The sequence below is a fragment of the Adelges cooleyi genome, unplaced genomic scaffold, assembly GCF_023614345.1.
Source record: "Adelges cooleyi isolate 19-005CV unplaced genomic scaffold, UGA_ACOO_1.1 ACOO_flye_CR_arks_rails_tigmint_CR_PRNA_108, whole genome shotgun sequence".
Lineage (NCBI taxonomy): Eukaryota > Metazoa > Arthropoda > Insecta > Hemiptera > Adelgidae > Adelges > Adelges cooleyi.
Window position 1 is genome coordinate 2,232,173 of NW_026095761.1, and position 20,304 is coordinate 2,252,476.

At 30.3% G+C, this 20,304-nt stretch overlaps 1 protein-coding gene across 2 annotated transcripts; it reads left to right on the forward strand.

The window, feature by feature from the left end:
• The first annotated feature begins 996 nt into the window (after nucleotides 1-996).
• On the forward strand, nucleotides 997-15,518 carry LOC126845017 (fringe glycosyltransferase). Of its 2 annotated transcripts, XM_050583599.1 has the most exons (12): nucleotides 997-1,365; nucleotides 1,840-2,028; nucleotides 5,234-5,282; nucleotides 7,184-7,226; nucleotides 7,305-7,364; nucleotides 7,488-7,629; nucleotides 7,705-7,787; nucleotides 12,150-12,220; nucleotides 13,289-13,383; nucleotides 13,551-13,630; nucleotides 14,181-14,262; nucleotides 14,330-15,518. In XM_050583599.1, the coding sequence occupies exons 1-11, from the start codon at nucleotides 1,219-1,221 to the stop codon at nucleotides 14,236-14,238; spliced, it is 1,017 nt and encodes a 338-aa protein (XP_050439556.1). In that variant the 5' UTR covers nucleotides 997-1,218; the 3' UTR covers nucleotides 14,239-14,262; nucleotides 14,330-15,518. The 2 variants fall into 2 exon arrangements, with proteins under 2 accessions (XP_050439556.1, XP_050439548.1); XM_050583591.1 differs by having other exon boundaries at nucleotides 14,181-15,517.
• The last annotated feature ends 4,786 nt before the right edge of the window (nucleotides 15,519-20,304 follow it).

Below are 20,304 nucleotides of genomic sequence, written 5' to 3' on the forward strand. Positions count from 1 at the left end.
TAGTCAAACAATTTTTTTTAAGGAAAAACCAAAAATAGGGTAAAATTACAATTCGACCGTAGTCAATTTTTAAATTGCTATGTGTGGTTTATACATATTATCCACAGATTCGAAGCGTTTATTTTAAAGTAATTTTATCACTTTTAGTTATAATAATTTCTGTAAACCTGTAACATCTCCATCCCCACTATGCCCCGACCTCACTGTACTAGCTTTTATTAATATTATTGTAATTTTTATTTTTGTTTTGGCGACTGATAATCGACGCAATGCTAGTTTTGATCAAGTTTAATCAATTCTACTAAACCAAACGGGGGACGGGGGGGTTATATTCAACCAAATTTACTGTAGGTATACCTATAGATATTTTACTTTTTAGAGCTAGTCGCGCCAATGAACAACAGCTAAAGTCTAAAGTTCTTTAAAATAATTATGTATGGCCATAGGAGAACTCTAGTAAGCGCATCTATACATAAAATGCGCATACTGGTTTTCCATTTCACGAGTACACCAATATAGGCCGAAAAATTATTATTAAAGTGTATCATATAATAAATAATAGAATAAAACAATACGACGGCTTCGAGTGATCGTATTTCTACGATAGGATGCCAGTGTTGTAATTAAAAACAAAATCTCAGTACAATACGATTTCTTTTAATAATAATTGTACCCACGTTTGTTTGTTGTGTGATTGCGGGTGGTAATAATATAAGTAACACGCGAGATACAAAAAAGAAAAAAAACAGTATACACAACAAAAAAAAACCTACTAATTTAATATCGGAGTGTATAAAAACAATGTTTCCCAAAAAAAATCTACTTGATTTAATTTATTCCCCGGACGCGTATCCCGTGTAGGAAATAATAACAATAATAACGACGTTGTGAAAGGAGAGAAGGGGGGGGGGAGGACCTTAGACGGTCGGCGGCGAGGGTGAGGTTGATGGATCTGTTCCATAAAGTGATGTTGTATCGCAACGCCGTCGACAGTGTTCACACGGCGTTGGCGGTCGTCGTCCGGTGCCAGAGTTCTTGTCGTCCCCACCTGTCGTCCGCGCGCGCGCGTGTGTCCCGTCTTGGCGGTGCGATAACAGATCCGTGATAAGCGATAACAGCTGATAACAGCAAGGCGACAAGACGGCCGCCGTCAAGACGTACAACAACGACCGAGACGATTGCGGCTGGCCCTACGATGTGATCCGGCCGAGTGCGATTATGCCAAGGAACATCAAACGATGGCTGACGGCGTTCCAGATACTGCTGGCCCTGTTGGTACTCACGTCTCTGGTGTTCTATCAACAGGTCGGCGGACTGATCGGTGGCAACGTTACGGTCCCCAGCCAGCAGCAGCAACAGCAACAGGTAGGATTTTTGAAAAAAAAAAAAACATTACCAAAAACCGCAGGCCTCCATGGTGTGTTAAGAGCGTCTTCTACATCGTTTAAGTTTATAACGTCCATTCGAAAAATACACGGCAACAAAACGACCGACGTCGTCATTATCGTCGTGATTCTAACTCTTTCCGCGGTAGTAGTGGACGGTCAGCGGTCTTAGGCATCACTTAACCATAGTTATTGAATTACATTTGATTTATTATTATTAGCTAAGTACCTAAGTGGTTAATACTAATAATAAGCAAACAATGTTACGTTGCTATCGGATCGTTTGAACCGAGATACGCCATTTTTCTTTTGCATTTTTTTATCACATTCGACAAGATTTTGTCCCCATTTAAAACTGATATCAATATCATGTCGAAAGCAATTACAATTCAATAATGGGGATGCTGATTTTAACATAACTGATTATATTAATATAATATTTAAATTTCCGTAGACGTTCAAAGGATTATTGAATGAGTTGGACACGTCCGATTTGGAGAAACCGTCTGACGACACTTTGTTGCTGGACTTGGACGATAGCGTACTGCAAAATACATTTATTACAGTGAAAACGACCGGAAGAAATCATTTGACTCGCTTGCCAGTCATTATAAAAACATGGTTCCAGGTCGCCAAAGATCAGGTATTTACCAAATTATTGTTACAATCATACAAAAACAAGTACAAATTTTAACGGTACCAGAAGTATAAAGTAGATTAACAATTGTACAGTGTATACTGTACACAACCTTGATGTATCTATGAAAATAATAAAATAAAAAAATTATAAGTAGGTATTAACTAAATGATTAATGTATGAAAATTCATTAAATAACTAATACGTATATTAAAAATATAGTTTCCATAAATAAAGAAGACTATTTAAAAAAAAAAAATTATTTTTAACAAATAATAATGAATAATCATTGGTAAATAAATCAAATTTGTTTTGGAATATTTTAAGCAACTGATATTTTTTATGAAACAGAATACCTAAATAAAACAATTATTTCCTAAAGTAAAATGATATAATAAGTGGATGGTTAACAATATTAAATTAGATATGACCTATGCGTATATCATTTTTTTTTTTGTTAGAATAAGATATAGACCTGTTTAATTGAAAACAATATATAGAAATGTCAAAAGAACAAGTTTCAGTTACTAGTTTAGAATTTTAAATCACTTTAAATTAAAAAAAATTCTATGTAAACCTTCAGATTGTTTATATGAGTGCCATGAAAATTGTATTTAATTTTAATTTTATGTGAACTATAATGAGTAAACATACAAACTTAATGGAATGTTTTTGTTTTATAGATCCTATATAAACCAGTTATTTTTCACATCTATAATGACTAAAATATATGTGATACTTTAATAATTATAAATTAATGTAAAAATTAACGACCGCCATTAAACGTCGATTAAAATGTTGACTCATTATTTATTTAATGTAATGAAAAAACCAAAGAAGGTTTAAGATTTTGTATTTGAACGTTAAAGTTTTAAAAAATGGTGAAGTTAATTTAAATATATACCACTAATTACACAAAATTAGGGTAGGTTATCTAGTACAAATAAATTTCTCAAGCTCAGGTTTGCTCAATTTATCAAAACTTAGCGGTTTGAAGGATGATCACAATCATCATAGCAAACAATTTTTTTTTTTTGACAGTAAATCTTAAGCTACTATTTAATGTATTATTTTAAGAATTTTTAAATAATGTTCGATAAAGAATAAGGTATTAAATATAAAAAAATATTTAGCTTTGACTATTTAGTAGCTAACAAAACCATTTCTAGTTATAACATTTTTAAAAAAATACAGACTAAAAAACATTTTAAAATGTTTACTTTCTATAAAAAGGAAACAAGTAAAGTAATTTCATTGCATTTAAAAAGTAGTTTGCCCAAGAATGCTAATTAATGTTTAATTAAATCAATATATATTTTTTGGTTTATGAAAGAGGCTTTATAAAATTTGTTACAAATTGTTTTCTAATAATATATGTGTTATTAAGTATAGAATGGAGCTGTGTTTTTTTTTATAAAGATTAAAATATTTAAGGAAGTAGTTTGGACTGTTCAGTAAATATTTGATATTGTGAGGTTTTGACTTTTGCATAATTAAAGGTTAAATCTAAAATTTATTTTTGTATTTCTGTTGTTTACTTTTATGTAAATTTCGAGAGATTCAATATAATTGCTTTACATGTTTTGATTAAAGTAAACCAACGGTATTCGACTTAAAATCACGTTTGAAAAATTAATACCTTGGAAGCTAAAAATAGGTTTAATAATGTAAATACATATTTTAAGTCTTCATTTGATGAAGATTTGATCATAACATAAAACTGAAATGGCAAAACCGGTTACTACTACCTGTATAAAATAATTTCAAAAAAATCTCTTGGCCAGTATAATATTGAAAAAACGAGCTATTTCAATATTATACTTAGCTAATTGTATTTGACCTTAAAAAAATAGTGTAATGCAATGCATACTTGGAGTATACACTAGATAATTAAAAACTGGTAATTTGTCTACAAAAAAAAATATTTACTTTGTAATATATTATTATACTTAAAATAAAAATATTAAGCTATACTCGGAGCATGACATTTACAACTAACTTTACACGTAACTTAAATGTTTCTCAATTGTATTGGTATTTATTATTGTAGTAGGAGCGAGGAAAAATAGTATTATTATGAAACTAAGCAATATATCTAGGCCAAATGGAAAACGGTTAATATGTTTATACAGCGAAAATTATATTTATTTCTATTATTTAAAGCCACACTAATTGTGATGTCAGCAGGCACTCTCGTTTTGTGTACCTTTAACATTTGTTTGAATGCTTATTATAATTATTGTTGTGTGTAAATCCTTTTGAAGTTATTATTTACTTTTACTTTTAAAGAGTTACCTTTTTCTAATAACTTAATTATTACGAAAGTGTAAAATATAACAATAGTCACAATAGTTTTTCCATTGAAGGGAAAACATTCCATCATTAATATATCATATGATATCTATAAGAAGGTGTGTTCATCATGTTCAATTTCCTTTCCGTCTCATGTCCTCCCTCTATCCACAACCTTCTACCTTCCTCTGCGTTTGTCACAGATCTCTTATCAGGTGTCTTATTAAGTTGTCTTGTCCCTTATGCTTAGTCATCCGTTATCAGCTATTTCTTACCACTTCCGGAAAACGGTGTTGGGAAATTTAGGTCGCACATTTTTGACAGACACGGTCATGTCAACTACAATCATATTTTATATAGGGTTATTACTTATTACCCTGCAACACTATTTCAGATAGAAGTGATTTGTTTTTTTTTTTAAATAAAAATTTTTGTAGGAATAATTATAAAACTTAGTGTATTGCATAGTTTTTATAGACGCTCGAGTATATTACAATTATTTTTTATTTTATCAATTCTTGTTTAGAAAAAAAATCAACAAATCAACAGTTTACTTTTAAATATAAGCTGTTTGATAAAATATTGAGGCGTCACATAATTTATTCGTAAATAATTAAAAAACTTGTTTTTGTTTGAATTAATAATCAGTTTTTATTCATGTTTTAGACAAGACTAGTTTTTTTGTTCTTTTAGTGCACAAATGCAATGATAATTATTCAAAATTAAAATTACTTCATGTAATTGGAAAATAACAATACATTTCTAAAACAAATTGTAAAATTCAAAAATATAAATCAAATACATTAATTAAAATAGTGTCTATTTGTTTTACACTTAAACGCTTGTTATATTTCCATAAGATACGTTTTACTAGTTTTTATGCGCTTTAAATATAATTGTTTTATTTTTTTTTTTGCAGACTTGGTTTTTTACCGATACTGACGATCGTCACCTGAGCCAAATTACAAGTGAGTAATTTTTTTTTTTTACCATACGCCATTAATATTATAACTATCGTTTAAATGAAAACACATACAATCGAGGTCAATTAATGTATTGGGTGTTCAATTAGTTGGGTAACAGGTTTTCTAACGCCAAACGGATTTAGTTTCCAAACTGTTTGATCACCCTGTATTACGAAAATAAAGCAATCATAAACACACCGGTCAGAAAAGCTTTGGTAATAATATATCTGTGTTCGATGGGAGGTTTAACTTGTGGAAATTATCCAACCTATTAGGTTTTTATAAAGGTGTAATTTGATAAATTGCCCGTGTTCATAGCAGGTGTTATTGGTTATTTTTTTTTTAGACCGATGGGAAGTGGCGAAGGGGTGGTCCAGCGGTTTGTGCAAGCAGTTCTAACTTCAATTACTTTTAAACACATTATTATTATATGTTCAGATCTAGTCGGTGTGTAAAATATCTAAAAGCCAACAGTAAATATTCTTATATGCATTTCCTTAGTCTCCCATGGGCGATTTTTATTCACGGATAGCTACGTTATGTATAATACATATATTATTATTGTACGCCTATTTTTTTTTTAATAATAGGTATTGCATGTAACCCAGATTGTCTTTTCCAAAAGATTTTTTTGTTTTGATTAGAATGGCGTTATGCATGTAGGTCATATCGTATATCTGATCTCGTTTTGACGAATACCCACACACACATGTATGCCAAGTCCAATTACCACCAGTTATCCGCAAGTACATATTATACAACATGAACCTTATAATTTATTTAAGTAGAGTAGCGTTCCATGATTATATTTTGTTCGATGCATTTTGAAATCCACTGGCATTCGGCAAAATCACTAGGAAATCCTAAAGAACGATCGGTAAATCAATAAGCAGTACTTTTGGTTGTCTTAAGACATTAAAATACTGAAGTTGGACTAATGCTCCAGTTCGTTGTTCTGTGTGCACATTTTTGTATATTAAGGATGATCTTCTCTTTTGATAATGGTAGGCAGTGGAATACATTTAATTAAACTCATTTCTAAAAATAAAAAAACAAAATGTCTCGAAATTTTCAGAGTCTTATAAAACTTTGGCGAAAATCGATAACTTACCTATTAATAAAGTTTGTCAAAATCTAGATGTTGTCTCGATATTCGATTTGAGTAAAATTTGTTTTGGGGGTTTTTTGCCAATTCTGAGTTACTTTGTATTTTATTAACCCATCCTTGAATATTTTCTGCTGTTTTATATTGTTGATTGGTATGGTATACACCAGTCGGTCCTAAAGTTAATTAAATCTAAGAATTTCCACGAAGCTTTTATTTATTATTTTTTTTCATCACGGTTTAAGTCATTATTTTAAAAAATTGCAAAGAATATTTTTTCTCGAACAATGCTTTCCTTTGTTCTCGATACAATATACAAAACAAACAATGACCCGTTTTGTTTAAGTAGACTATAGTAGTAATGCACACACGGTAAACAATTAAGCAATGTTTATTATTGTCCGTGAAAATGGTTTTCTTAACGCCCATTCTTTACTTTTACAAAAATATTTTTTTATTAAATTAGACTCGCAGAACAAGCGGTGTTTATATTTCAACTTTTAAACAATTTTCAAAAAGGACGGCTATTTTAGATAATATATTATGTGGGTTAGGTTAAGAACTAGTAAGTAGTATATGGGCGATGTGTTTTATTCTATCAAATAGCATTTCAAAAAACCAAAAATGTGTAAAATGCACATAAGTTTAAAACAAAGTCTTATAGAAAACTATGTGTTTACATTATGCCGTGTAAACGAGCAGAGTTGGGTAAAATTTAAATAAGATAATACAAATAATCGATAACTTGACGAATTATGATTTAATAATAATAATAATGAGGTACAATTTTTTATTTCAGATGGTCATGTAATAAATACTAATTGTTCAGCTACTCATAGCAGGTAAGTCTTGTGCTAAAATGTCATACTGTTTTATTATAATATAAGTGACAACTGACTTTTTATTTTTTATTGTATTAGGCGTGCCTTGTGTTGTAAAATGTCTGTAGAATTGGATATGTTCCTCGAAACAAAAAAAAAGTAAGCGAATTACAAAAATTATGTTATACTAAAACACTTGTCAGTATTTTGTTTTTATTTTTTTACATTCGATTATTATTTATTAAGATACGTTTTTTATTAATTTTTTTTTTTTTTTATTAGGTGGTTTTGTCACGTCGACGATGACAACTATGTTAACGTACCCGCATTGAATGAACTGTTGAAAACTTTTGATCCAATTGGCGATTGGTATTTAGGACGAACTAGTACACCAAAGCCTTTGCAAATTCGGACCAAATCCCAAGTGAGTGTAGTCAACAGTGCCATGAATTATTAAAATTAAATACCTAATTACATATATATTTTGTTTTAAATTCAGAAAACTACATTTTGGTTTGCCACTGGTGGTGCAGGATTTTGTCTAAGCCGCGCGTTGGTGCTAAAAATGGCTCCGATTTCTGGGTAAGTTAATTCATATTTCTACTATTTATTTAAAAGCCTTATTTTTATAATTGATAATTACAATTTTGGACAATTGCTTTATAAAAACTCGATCCAGTCAAGTTGTTTTAGGTATGCCTCAACCCAATAAATTTTGTACGTTTTTCCAAACTTTTTTTGTCAAACAAATTTGGCTTAATAAGGTTGGCGTAAACAAACATGAAGCCCGCTGGAGTTTTCTTGCTTTGCTTTATGAAATTAAATAATTTATTTCAACGATTTAAATAATGATTAAAAATTGGATTTTGATAACAATATGGTAGCTGAACAACAATTTTTTTTTTACTGCCGTGGTGTCAGTGAAATTGGCGTTGAAAATAATTTCTAGAGTTTTGAATAATTTTCACGACCTCGCCCGTATCATAATTACTAGTCTCGTTTGTTTGTTTTTATTATTTTTTAATGGTTATTATTCAAACGGGAATAGATAGTTTGTTTACAAAAGAAACTATTAATATTCTAAAGCGGTGTACTTAATTTTTTTTTTTAGAATCGTACATAGAATGTTATATTTTAATAGGCTATAAGGTGTAAGGTTGGATTATTTACATTTAGTTAGTCGAATGTTAGTTTTTTTTAAGAAACTATTCTTTTGAATATATTTGTATGTAAAGCGAACGGCGTATAAACGGACATAATATCGCCTCTCGTCCGAGCATCTTATTTACTACTAAAATAATTGATAAGTATCTTTTTCTTCGGGTTTATTATTATTATTTTTACTCGATTGTTTTTTTTTTCTTATAAAATATTTAAAACCGATATAGTGCGATAAGATCTGGCCGGACAGCAGCACGCCTCGTCGAACGCGGTGACCGTCATCGATATTAACGTGTGAACAGTGTTTTCCAGTTTCGGCTTACGTCGTAGGGTCACTGGAGTTAACATCGAGTTTTTTGTTAAAGAATAATAATATATTAAATAAACATACCTATATGGTATATATATTTGTATGCAACTGGTTCTCGGCGTGAGGTGAATAACATTTAAATACGATAGGTAACGATTTTCAATAATATATTTTATACATTTTTATTATATATATTATATTCCGTTGCTCTCGACGAACTACAAGGTCGATTTTTTTTATTTTTATTATGCACCCATAAAAAGCGGTCTTAATTGTGGTCTATTAAACAAATTCCAGGTCCACATCCATAATAACAATAATAATGATATGCGGACAAGCCAAAAACTATATTATCAGCTCGTGTGTGGATATGCGCGCAACCCGTTTTTTTTTTTTTTTTAATTGAATAATAAATTGTGAGTTTCGATACAGCCGCCAGTCGAAGCTACCTCCCCTTCTCCTATCTCCACTACTCGTCGTTAATCAAGTCCCCTGAATTGACGAGTCAACCGGTTTAACGCATCACACAAGGCGGCGGCCCGACTTGGGATAAACGAACGACCCGTCTCCGTAATGTAGTATTTTTCGCACTAATAAGCTTAAATTCCAATTGTAACAACAATATAGTGGTGGTGTTACGCTTTTTTTTTATTTTGACTATAAAAAATATATATTCCTACCCAAAAAGGAAATGCCGCGGCCGGCCATTGTTGTTGTCGTAGAGCACCGAAACGCGCCGTTTTCGATTGGCGTTTGTCGGCGGGGAATGCAAGTCCGATATTTTAATTGGAACTTTTTAATTGGCCGAGAATTCCTTATGGAGGCTACTAATACCGATTTGGAGCCGATCCAAACGAGCAGGTGTAATACGGACGACGACAAAAATGTGGTTACGTGAAATAGTTGTTATATATATATATTTATAAAAAAGGTATAAAACTGTTGACGTATGGAAGCACGTGTCCTTACTTTCGGGTAATCCGTCTTGTTTATTATTACAGAATTTCTTAAAGACGTTAATAAACGTTCTGTGCTTTGAATTAATAGTGTCATGTAAATCCGAAACGTATAAACGTCTAAAATATGTTCCAACCCTCTATAAAATCCGAACTAGTTATAGTTAGTTGGTAGGCGGGTCCAAGAAGTGTGCCTTTTAGGTCCATTGTGCGCACCCTCTCGCCGAAGTCCTAATTCCAATGTCTTTGATTTCGTTCATTCCAGAAAAAGGTTTGCCAGAGGTCTCATCTGCCTCAGGGTAGCTAGACTAGTAAGGGATAGTAAGCTCATTTGGTTCCTGTTCATATTTTTAAGATCCTCTAATATTATACCAAAGTGCTTGATGAGCTTCTTCGATTGTCTAGGCACCAACAGGTACCTCCATAAATGTTTTTCTCTGCTCCAGTTTTTTGGTACAACATTATAGAGTTTGTTCTTATCATAGTCCTACCACTTGTTTCGGGCCAATATAGGGTAATTCAGCTCCTTTCTTTTCTAGGAAATCAGTTTGTTTGTTCCCTAATACTCCACAGTTTCCTGGTACCTAAGCTAGTTTAACTTTGTTATTCCTTGCCATGGATTCCAAAGTTGTTCGGCACTCAAAGACCGACTTTTAAGTTAATTGAATTTTGCTAATAATGGTGTAGGAAGTATCCTTTGTATACTTCCGACGTCGTTAAATTGATTTTTTTTTTAAATCCATTTTTCCCAGTTTGTTAATAATCAATACGGTGTATAATAAAAATTGTAACAAGAACCAAATTAGGTTGCATTTAAATTTTTCATTGCATCCGAATCTGGCCTTAGATTTCTACAAAGTTGTAAGTAACGAAAATCAGATATTTTTAATCTCATTTTTGTTCAATAAAACCACAAATTATACATTAATTCTGAGACCACTTCTGAATTCTATTTGAAATAATTATTAAAAAACTATGTGCACAAAACACGCTGAACTGATCACGAAACTGTGTTTTTTTTACATTTTAGAGGCAATTAAAAAATAATTAGACGTGCTAGAATAATCTCTGAATTATTAAATAATTATCATTTTGGGTCGAAAATTATTTATTTTTACCATTATGCAACTAGGCTAAAAATTATAATTTAAATCATAAAGAAAAACGTACCTACAGCAACTTTTGATAAATGAGTTCTTATTTTTTATTACGACCTCGAGAATTTTGATGGCTAATACTTAATTAACATAACTTTATTAGTTAAAAAAAAATGTACAACTATCTTGTTTGTAATTAACTACGAATGTTAATTATGCATACATTGTACGAACATAAGTAATAGAAATCCAAAAATCCAGTTTATCTCAAAGAAAAATTAAATTTAAGCTTCTTAAAAATCTTATAAATCATTATTTGTACAATATAAAGATGTGTACCTAAGCAAAATATTTTTAAAAAAAACAACGGCAAAAAGATAAATCGCTTTTGGTTTTCAGATTTGTTGAAATCCAAAAACAATAATTAACCGTTTTTTATTTTTATCAGAACTTGGGTACACAGCTTTATGTCGTAGTAATATTTAATATATATATATATATATTAGTAATTTTGTTATTTCATTGGTTTTGAACGGTACAGTTCAACAATACTAGAGTATAAAAAAAAAATGAAAAACAAGGAAATCGTTGAAGATTTTTTATTTGTATAAAAAAAAATAAAGTTAAGAGTATCCACACTTCATGCATATACATCAATACATTGATATGTCCTGACATATTATGATTATTTCCAAACTATAATCTTCTTGCGGTATATGATGATAGTATAGTCTTAATTATATGTTCTGGCCAAACGTTTTTTAGTAGTTTTATAATATCTGGCCTTAATCGATTTACTGGCAACATTTATCAATATTTAACATTTCTCATAAATCAATTTCCGTGGTTCGCCAGTAAGTAAGTGCCTACCTAAGAAATCCATTTGACTATCCTTATATATCCTAATAAAATCCTTAAAATCCTGCAACTTGATGTATCTGCATGAAGTGTGGTTACTCTTAACTTTATTTTCAGAATGACCCTCCATAATCCATATCTAATCTTATCTCATCATTGGTCTTCAAATAGCAGTGAAACAGTGCAGGTTTCGGTATCTGAAATAAATGTGTACAAGTGCGCTGCGAGCGAAATAAAAAACGCATTTACACATGACGTGTGAATCATCATCGTCCTCCGGTCGGTGTTGATTTAATTCTCCCATAGAAAGCCATGTGCTACACATTAAGTATTTTAGTTTTGTTGTCAAGTATCCAGGAAGTATATATATATATACATAACGGTGCCATGTTCTGAATAATAATTCACAAGTTACACGATAAATATTAATAATTGAAATTCTGCGGCGCACTGTTTTTCGGACGCGAACCGAATGTTTAACGCTACAACATTGTGTGTTTATTTATTTTAATATTCATTACGTTTTTGCATATTTTTTATTATTATTATTATTTTTTTTCAGCAATGGCAAGTTGATGGCGATCGGAGATCGGATAGGACTTCCAGACGACGTGAGCGTCGGTTACGTCATAGGTACGTTACTATTGTAAAAAACAAAAAACAACACAATATAATATAATATAATGTAAATCATATTATTAACTAAGTGATGAAATGAAAATTATTATTAATTATGAATAACATATTATCTCAAATAATTTCACATTTAATTGAAATAAACACAAATAATTAGCTATTAATATAATTAAAAAAACTTGTTTTAAATTATTTTTCTGTTAATCTGAAACACTTTTTGTTATCTTAAAAATTTTAAAAGTGTATCAATTGTTCTTTTTTATAAATTTAAAATAAAATTTATAAATAATAAATTAAAAACAATTTTCGCAAATTGTGTGGCAAATTAATTTGAAACAAATAATTTTGTCATAAATAACTGAATATGTTTTATTTAGTAACTACAAAGAAAATTAACGCTTTTCAGCAGTTCTGTACACCAATTTTTTTTTTTTGTATTTTATAAGGCCTGCTTTAAAAATTTTAATTTTATATTTCAGTTTAAAAATACTTCATTTTGTTCTTTAATTTAATTGTTTAATTTGCTACACATTAATTTGATAATAATAAATATCCGAATTCCGGATTCTGTCTTGTATTAGACAAGTGGCCATGTTTTAATTATTAAATAATCCATAAAATTGGTCTCGTTAAATAATTAAAAAATACTTTTATACAAAAAATCGTTTAAAAGGAAATCAAATAAGTATTTCTTATAAAAAAATTGTAGTACTATCAGCGTAGGAAAATGTGTTAATGTCTGTTTGATGATGTTGTTCCATTAATAAATGAGTCTTTCAGTATTATTTTGTTTTAATTAGTGGTAAAACAGTCGTATAATGTATATTAGTAAGGACAAAAGAGTTAAATGGTTTTTTTTTTTTAGTAGTTCTTGTTGGACAGTGTTCGACTTCTATAATAAAACACGGGCTTAACTTATTAACTCAAGTCTTATTTCATAAAGCATTATAGGTACAGGGTTTTTTGAGTTTTTTTAATGTCTGTAACAGTAACTCTTGTGTTCTATCCAGTCTATCTCATTAGCTGTATAATATTGTTTACACCATACCGTTTTTGTCTTTGCAGAACATTTACTGAAGATACCTCTGACCAGAGTTGAACAATTTCACTCGCACCTCGAACCCATGAGACTCATCAAAAAAGAAATGTTCGGCGAACAGGTAAATTTTAGTTTTTGGAAAGGTAAAAAATGCAAATCCGAGATTTTTTCATTTAAATATTTATTTTAGTGAACCTTTTTGGGGAATCAAAAATAATCGGTTGGAAACGTGTAACCAAAATTTAGCTTTAAGTAACTATTGACAATTTTTTTTTTTTTTAATTTTAGCTGACATTTAGTTATTCACTGGATAACGAGCCGAATACGGTGGACATCGAAGGATTCAGTGAAATATACGATCCAACGAGGTGAGAATTTTACATAATTTTTCAATACTTTTCCTTTTTTATTTTTTTAAAAACATTTACAATCTGTACATAAAATATTATACAATAAGCAAATATGTTAACAAAGTAAATATGTGACTTGGAGACTTTGGGTAGGGAACCTATCCAGTGATAGGACCCTATGACATGTTACGGCTAGAAATTAAACGGTAGCATTACAATTTAAGAGGTCTCGACACCAACGTCTTTTAAGACGACGAGGGGGGTTGTCCGGGATAGTAGCTGTGTGCTGGCTTGCTATTAAAGGAAATTTTTCAATACTTAACTATATATTTATACCTACCAAGGAAATCGAAGACACATAGTTAAAATTTGTTGGAAAATTTAGCGCAGAGTGCTAAATATTTGTAGTTTGATCGCCTAATCAAACCCGTTGGGAGTAATAACCTATCCAGGTTAGATGTAGACTTTCAGATGTATATTTGCCGGGCTTAAGAACAAAACGAAAACCCCATCTGGTGATTTTACTGAACTGTGTTGTACATTAATTGTGTGTGTTTTTTTTTTTCAGATTTATTTCGTTGCATTGTTTTTTGTTTCCCGAATTTTCCGGTTGCGACGACCAGTGAGCAACGACAGCGCTCACCGCAAAGGTATATAATAATATTATAATCTAAGGGCTGGTTGGACATTGAAATTATCATACTTGTCGGCCAAAAGTGTTTTCAGTCTATCTGTATGGGATTTTCGACTTGCACACATACACGGTAATCCAGAGTGCGATGAGAAAATCATTAATCATCAGATCATTTTTCTTGAATTAAAGTGCGCCATCATCGTCATAGAGGTACAAGGTTGGGAATCCGTCACAGCGGCCAGGGGTTAGGTTGACCGGGTACAATATAATATATTATACTTTTTTTTTTGTATGCGTTTCCTGTGTTTTGATTCCTGATTTTTCCATAATGCACCGACCGGCCGGCAGTCGCCTCGTTACCGGTGCTTGTTATGATTAAAAAATATAATAAAAATACAATAATATATCTCCTCTCTCTAAGTAGGTACACGACGGGCGTACTCGGGTTTCGTTTAAAAAAAAAATTGACATTTAAAATAATAATACAATTCTACTCGAGTAACAACGAGCACACGGTTAATGGCCAAACACGATTGAACGAATAAAAAAATAAATGTATGTATATTGTATACATATATATATTAATATGTAGCTCGTCAATCTTGACTAACGAGAGATTTATCATCGTTATAAAATATACTGCAAAATACTATAATAACATTTTTTTTTTTTTTGTAATCTGGTGTCAAATTTACACATATCTCTACACACACTCTTTTTATCATATATATATATTTTCATCTGAAATAATTAATTATTCAACATTCGATACGAGCCGCGTTCGGTATCAGGCTTCTATAATTGTGTTATTTTCCTATAAGTAGATTATAATATTATACTGATGGACGTGTATTATTATGTGATGTAACACACAACGGGTTCGGCTATCAAATAATCGAACACCGCTAAGGTTTCGCTTATCGTCGTTGATCGCCCCTTTCAATAATATAAAGTTGTTTAAATTTTTTTTTTATACATATATTGTAAAATGAATATGTATAAGGCATTGCACATGTACTGAACTATATACTTACGGCAGCTATGTATTTTTTGTTTTAAACACCTTAAATTACTTTTGTATTATTTGTTGTTACAATGATAATAATGTAATATTATATTATACATAACTAATCTGTGATATAGAAAAATAAGTTGTAGTTGTTAATTTCGTAGATCTTATGGTTAGACGTTGGTTGTTTGTTAAGACTAGTAAAAAAAAAAAAACAAAATGAACAGTTATTTATTTTTAATTTACACGTATAAATATATATATATATATATTTTTTTTTGTAAGCGAATTAATTTTAGTTACGTTTTTTTATTGTTAAATTAATTAATTTTTTTTTTTGTTTGTCTTATTGACAATAACATAATATGATATGTGTTTTTAATATAAAAACTTATTATAACTTTTTAAATACTTTTTTGTTTTCCTCAGTCCTATATAGGGTTGAAGTTCATTCAAAAGGATGAATAATTCATTTTGGTAAATTTAATTATACTTTGCTTAATGAAGTGAGACCCTAATACAACATATCAAAACCGATAAAAGTTATTTCACCCTCTTTGAAAATACATTTTTCAAGTTAAATTGTTTGCTTCTTCTTCGGGTACCGTGTAAAAATAACATTCTCGGTAGATTTACTAGCGGACCCCACTGGTTTCTAGTACAAGTACACCATACCTACGACTAAGTCATTTTTTATCCGTTACTCGATTTACCACAACGGTTTTTTTCAGCTAGAACTCGCCCTGTGTTTCATTTCCCCAGCGTATGTAATGGTTTGCTAAGAAAATAAAAATTGAAAATGGCACTCAATTTACTGAACCGCACGCTTTAATCGTACGCTTCATTAATCACACCGTTTTAACGTGTGAAGTCTTTTCAACGCGTTATACAAGATACCGACTTTTACTTAGTAAGCACAATCGTGTGTCGAAAGGGTTTCCAAAAGTGCTCCGCGTATTTAAATAACAAAACACGGTATTTAAGTGCTTTATGTCGTGTGGGTAAAATTCTGGGTAAAATGATTTTTTTAAACAATTACATTACATGTTTGTCGGATTAAATAAGAAGCAAAGTGGCACCCTTTAACTTTTTTTAAAAAATTCGTCGAATTAGTTGTAGGTGCAAACATTATTACATCTCTAATCAAACTTTATTCCTATCGAGATAATCTAGAAACAATAACTCCAATACAATATTTTATTAGATTATAATTTTTGTCAACTTAGCTGAAATAGCTCAACCAAGGAATTAATTGTAATTTTCTAGGCGTTTTACTTGCAATATATTTTTGTGGTATTAACAAATTAGAATTTTTTAATACACACACAATCAATGTGTGCCCGGACGACATGTAAAATAAATACATATAAACCTCCGTCGTCCGGTAAGGCTTATGTATTGTGTGTGTGGGAACAAAACAAAAAAATGTTTACCAAAAATAGTGTAGTGATCACGCACAACACTATATACACTGCACACGATACGGATCCAAATCCGATATAGGCGTTTTCCGTTTTGGACCACTTACATATGTATATTATTATATTAATAAGTTATAATTTTCTCTTTAACCATTGCGCAGCTCTAATAGTCGTCCGGTATTCGTGTTTCGGGTAAATTATACAGTCACCTTATATACTATAGTATTATTATTAATTGGTACTTGTACTCTGGTTGGCTTCGTGTACATAACAATTTTACTGGATCCAGTTAGATGGCTGGTATAGGTATGTACCACCTAAACGTTATGGCGTTTTCTCAGATTAGGTGGGCCGTTTTTTTTTTTTTGAGAAAACCTCATTTTTTAAATTATTTATGAAACCCTCCCAAGTGTGTGGGCAGATACCTACTAATATACACGCTATAAACACAATTAGAAGATCCAGAGAACCGTTAAGATATTAGGCACATAAGTTTGTTAAAACGGCCAAGCAAGACGAATCAGCTGACCAAAGCTAAAACGCACACTTACATTTGAACACTTTCAACCTACTTTACTTTGATTGGTATTTCTTGTTTTTTTTTTTGTCGAAAAACATAACTAAATACTACAATAATAATAGATATAGTGGTTTATACAATATAATTGACGTGCAATGTATAAAGAAGCGCAAAAATTAATGCCCTGATTTTCCAACGACTAAGATTCATTTCTCATTTACTATATTTTATACATATGTACATATTAAATGCCATTTGACTAACAAGTTGTGTCTTGTTTTCACTTTTCAATAGCAAAGGAAATTAAGTAAGTATTTTATTTGGTATTTTATGTACATTGTAATTTCGAATCTGGCCTTGGATGACTACGGGATTCGCTTCAGCGGTTATACATTATAAATTCTAGTATTTTTATTAACTTCAAAGTCTTCTTTGTTTTTTAATGCTAGTTAACTGTTCGTGTGTTTCCCGCTTATTCTAAAACGTGTACGGGTATTAAACTTAGAATGATTGATGAACGCTAATCGATTGATTGACATATAATACATAATGGATGAGTGTACCTTTGGACTAACTGTGGTATTAATGAGAATAGATGATGACAAAACGCTATCTAAACTCTTTTTTTTTAAATCGGAATGTTAACGGGTTTAAGCAACAGCTAACATGTTTTAACTAAAAGTAAGTCGAGAAACCTTAAATGTGTAATTTGCCGGAGCTGGGCAAAACGTATCAATTGACATAATAGTTTCAATAAATCTAAATTACATTCGATTGATCAATTATTGTCCTGATTATTAATTGTAATTCTCGCTATAAATGTAATTTTTAAATACTTAAAAAAATTGTATGAAGGTCTTGTATCAATTTATTTGGTACTAGATAGAAAATCACAAGGGTTAATTTTTTTTTTCAATGTAATAAAAATGGCCAACACTGTATATGCATTTTGAATGGTGTTAACTTGTATTGCAGTAGTTGACCCGATTCGAGAAGAACTTCTTACTTTTGGTTTTTATTATTTGCCGTGTTTGAAATACATTTGGAAAAGTTTTTCATGTTTTTGAATATTGAATGTGCCGAACAAATTGTCTTGCGAGCCGCTTGCACATAACTTATGTCTTGAACATAAGTTTAACATATTATATGCATGTATATAAGTTGAGTGCTGATAAAAAGAGAAAATAAAGAAACCTAGTTATAAAAGTTGAAGTGAATATAAAACCGATTTGTGCATACATTTGACGGTATCGGATCAAAAAAAACAAGAAGGGTAAAGTTTTTAAATGATGCATTTGTTGAGAAAATATAAATAAATTATTTTTAAACAATAAGTTTAGTTCGTTTTAATAATTAATCAACGCTAACCTTACCAATAATTTTCAGTCATGTAATTTGTTTGGGATACTTAAACAAATAATGATCAGGCCCAGGCTGTCATTTTTCCCAATTCTGATACGGTGATTTTAAAATTAAAATACAGCTTGCAATAAAGCTTTACTGAATAAAAAAATAATGATTTATTATTTATTTCTCTCACTACGGATAATCCTTTTGACCTTCACAATTACAGGTAATATAAATAAATTAACTGTATAAAAAATAATGAATACATAGTTAATTTTGCATAGCACAACACTTTACAATGCAGACAATAGGAGTCAAATTTTACATATAACTAGATACATAATTTATTTTTACCAACGAATAAAAAATTGTTATTGTTATTATTTACCTTACTAAGTTAAGTTAGGTCATGCTGCATATTATTCAAAATTATTATCATTTTAATTCTTGCTACTCAATTAAACTAGACGACTGATTTTTTATCAACGGATGAAAATAATTATCATTATTGTTTACATTATTATTTAAGTTAGGCCATGACGCTTTTTTCAAAAATATTCATTTTCATTGTTGCTACTCAAAAAAAGTAGTATTGTAACTTTCAACAGTGTATTGAATAATACATTTTGTTTCCCAGTCGTCATGACCTACAAGACAGTAATGATATTTTGTCTAATAACTATGTTTTTAGCACTTGCCAAATCAAAGGTAAGTCCAACTAAATATTTTACTGCTGTAGTATAGGTAACTGATATTACAATAAAGGTAATAATAATACATTTTGTACAGAATCGCCTAGCGTTACTTCAGCCTATACGACATGAACATCGTATTAGTTGCTTAGAAGTCACTGATTACCCTTCTATAGGACAGGCCAATGCCAGCTTTAAACAATATAACGGCATTCAGTATACAGATTACCAATATAAAATATATGATCCGTTGTACATAGGTCGAGTAAGTTGAATTACATTTTCAGTCTTAAAACCCTAATGAATATGATAAATGAACTCGTGAGAACCAAAAGGTGAAGTGGTTTTTTTTTTAATTAACAAACTAGCATAAATGAAAATAGTTGTCTTCTGTGTATGTTTGGGAGTGATGTTCATTAGTTTTTTCAACAATAATATCAATGAATATTGGGTTTTATTGACAATTAATATTTTTAAACGGAAAACTTATCGTTCTCATCGCTTTATAATGTTTAACTTGATCATTTTCGGATATATCCGTGTTACCATTAGTTATCTGATGTTTCACCCATTGCAAGGTGTACATCTTCAGAGATAATGTTATTGACTATACTCAGTGTATCATTGAAGATGGGCTTAGCAGTGGGATTTAAACGTTAGCTTACTAATGACAATAATTTAGAAAGATCCGAAAATGATGAAGCTCATTTGTTGTGTTTATCGTTTTAGATCAATACCGAAATAATAATGTGCAAAGAATATTTTATTGATTGTTCAAATCTCAGATCGTTTGATGTCACGAATGTCTGTATGAACGGGGCGGCGATCTATTACTTTTTGTCCATAGGATATGCAAACCGTGTAATTACGTCATGCCCACTCCAAGTTAGTTCAATTCTTTACTATATTATATAATATACATATAGTATTTATTTCACATTTTATTTGTCTTCCTAAAACCGTTATTTTTTTATCGATTATATGTATTTTTATTGTTTCAAAAAATATATATATATGTATAGAGAGAAAGATTTGCTTAGGCTATAATACAATTTGATTTGGAATTTTT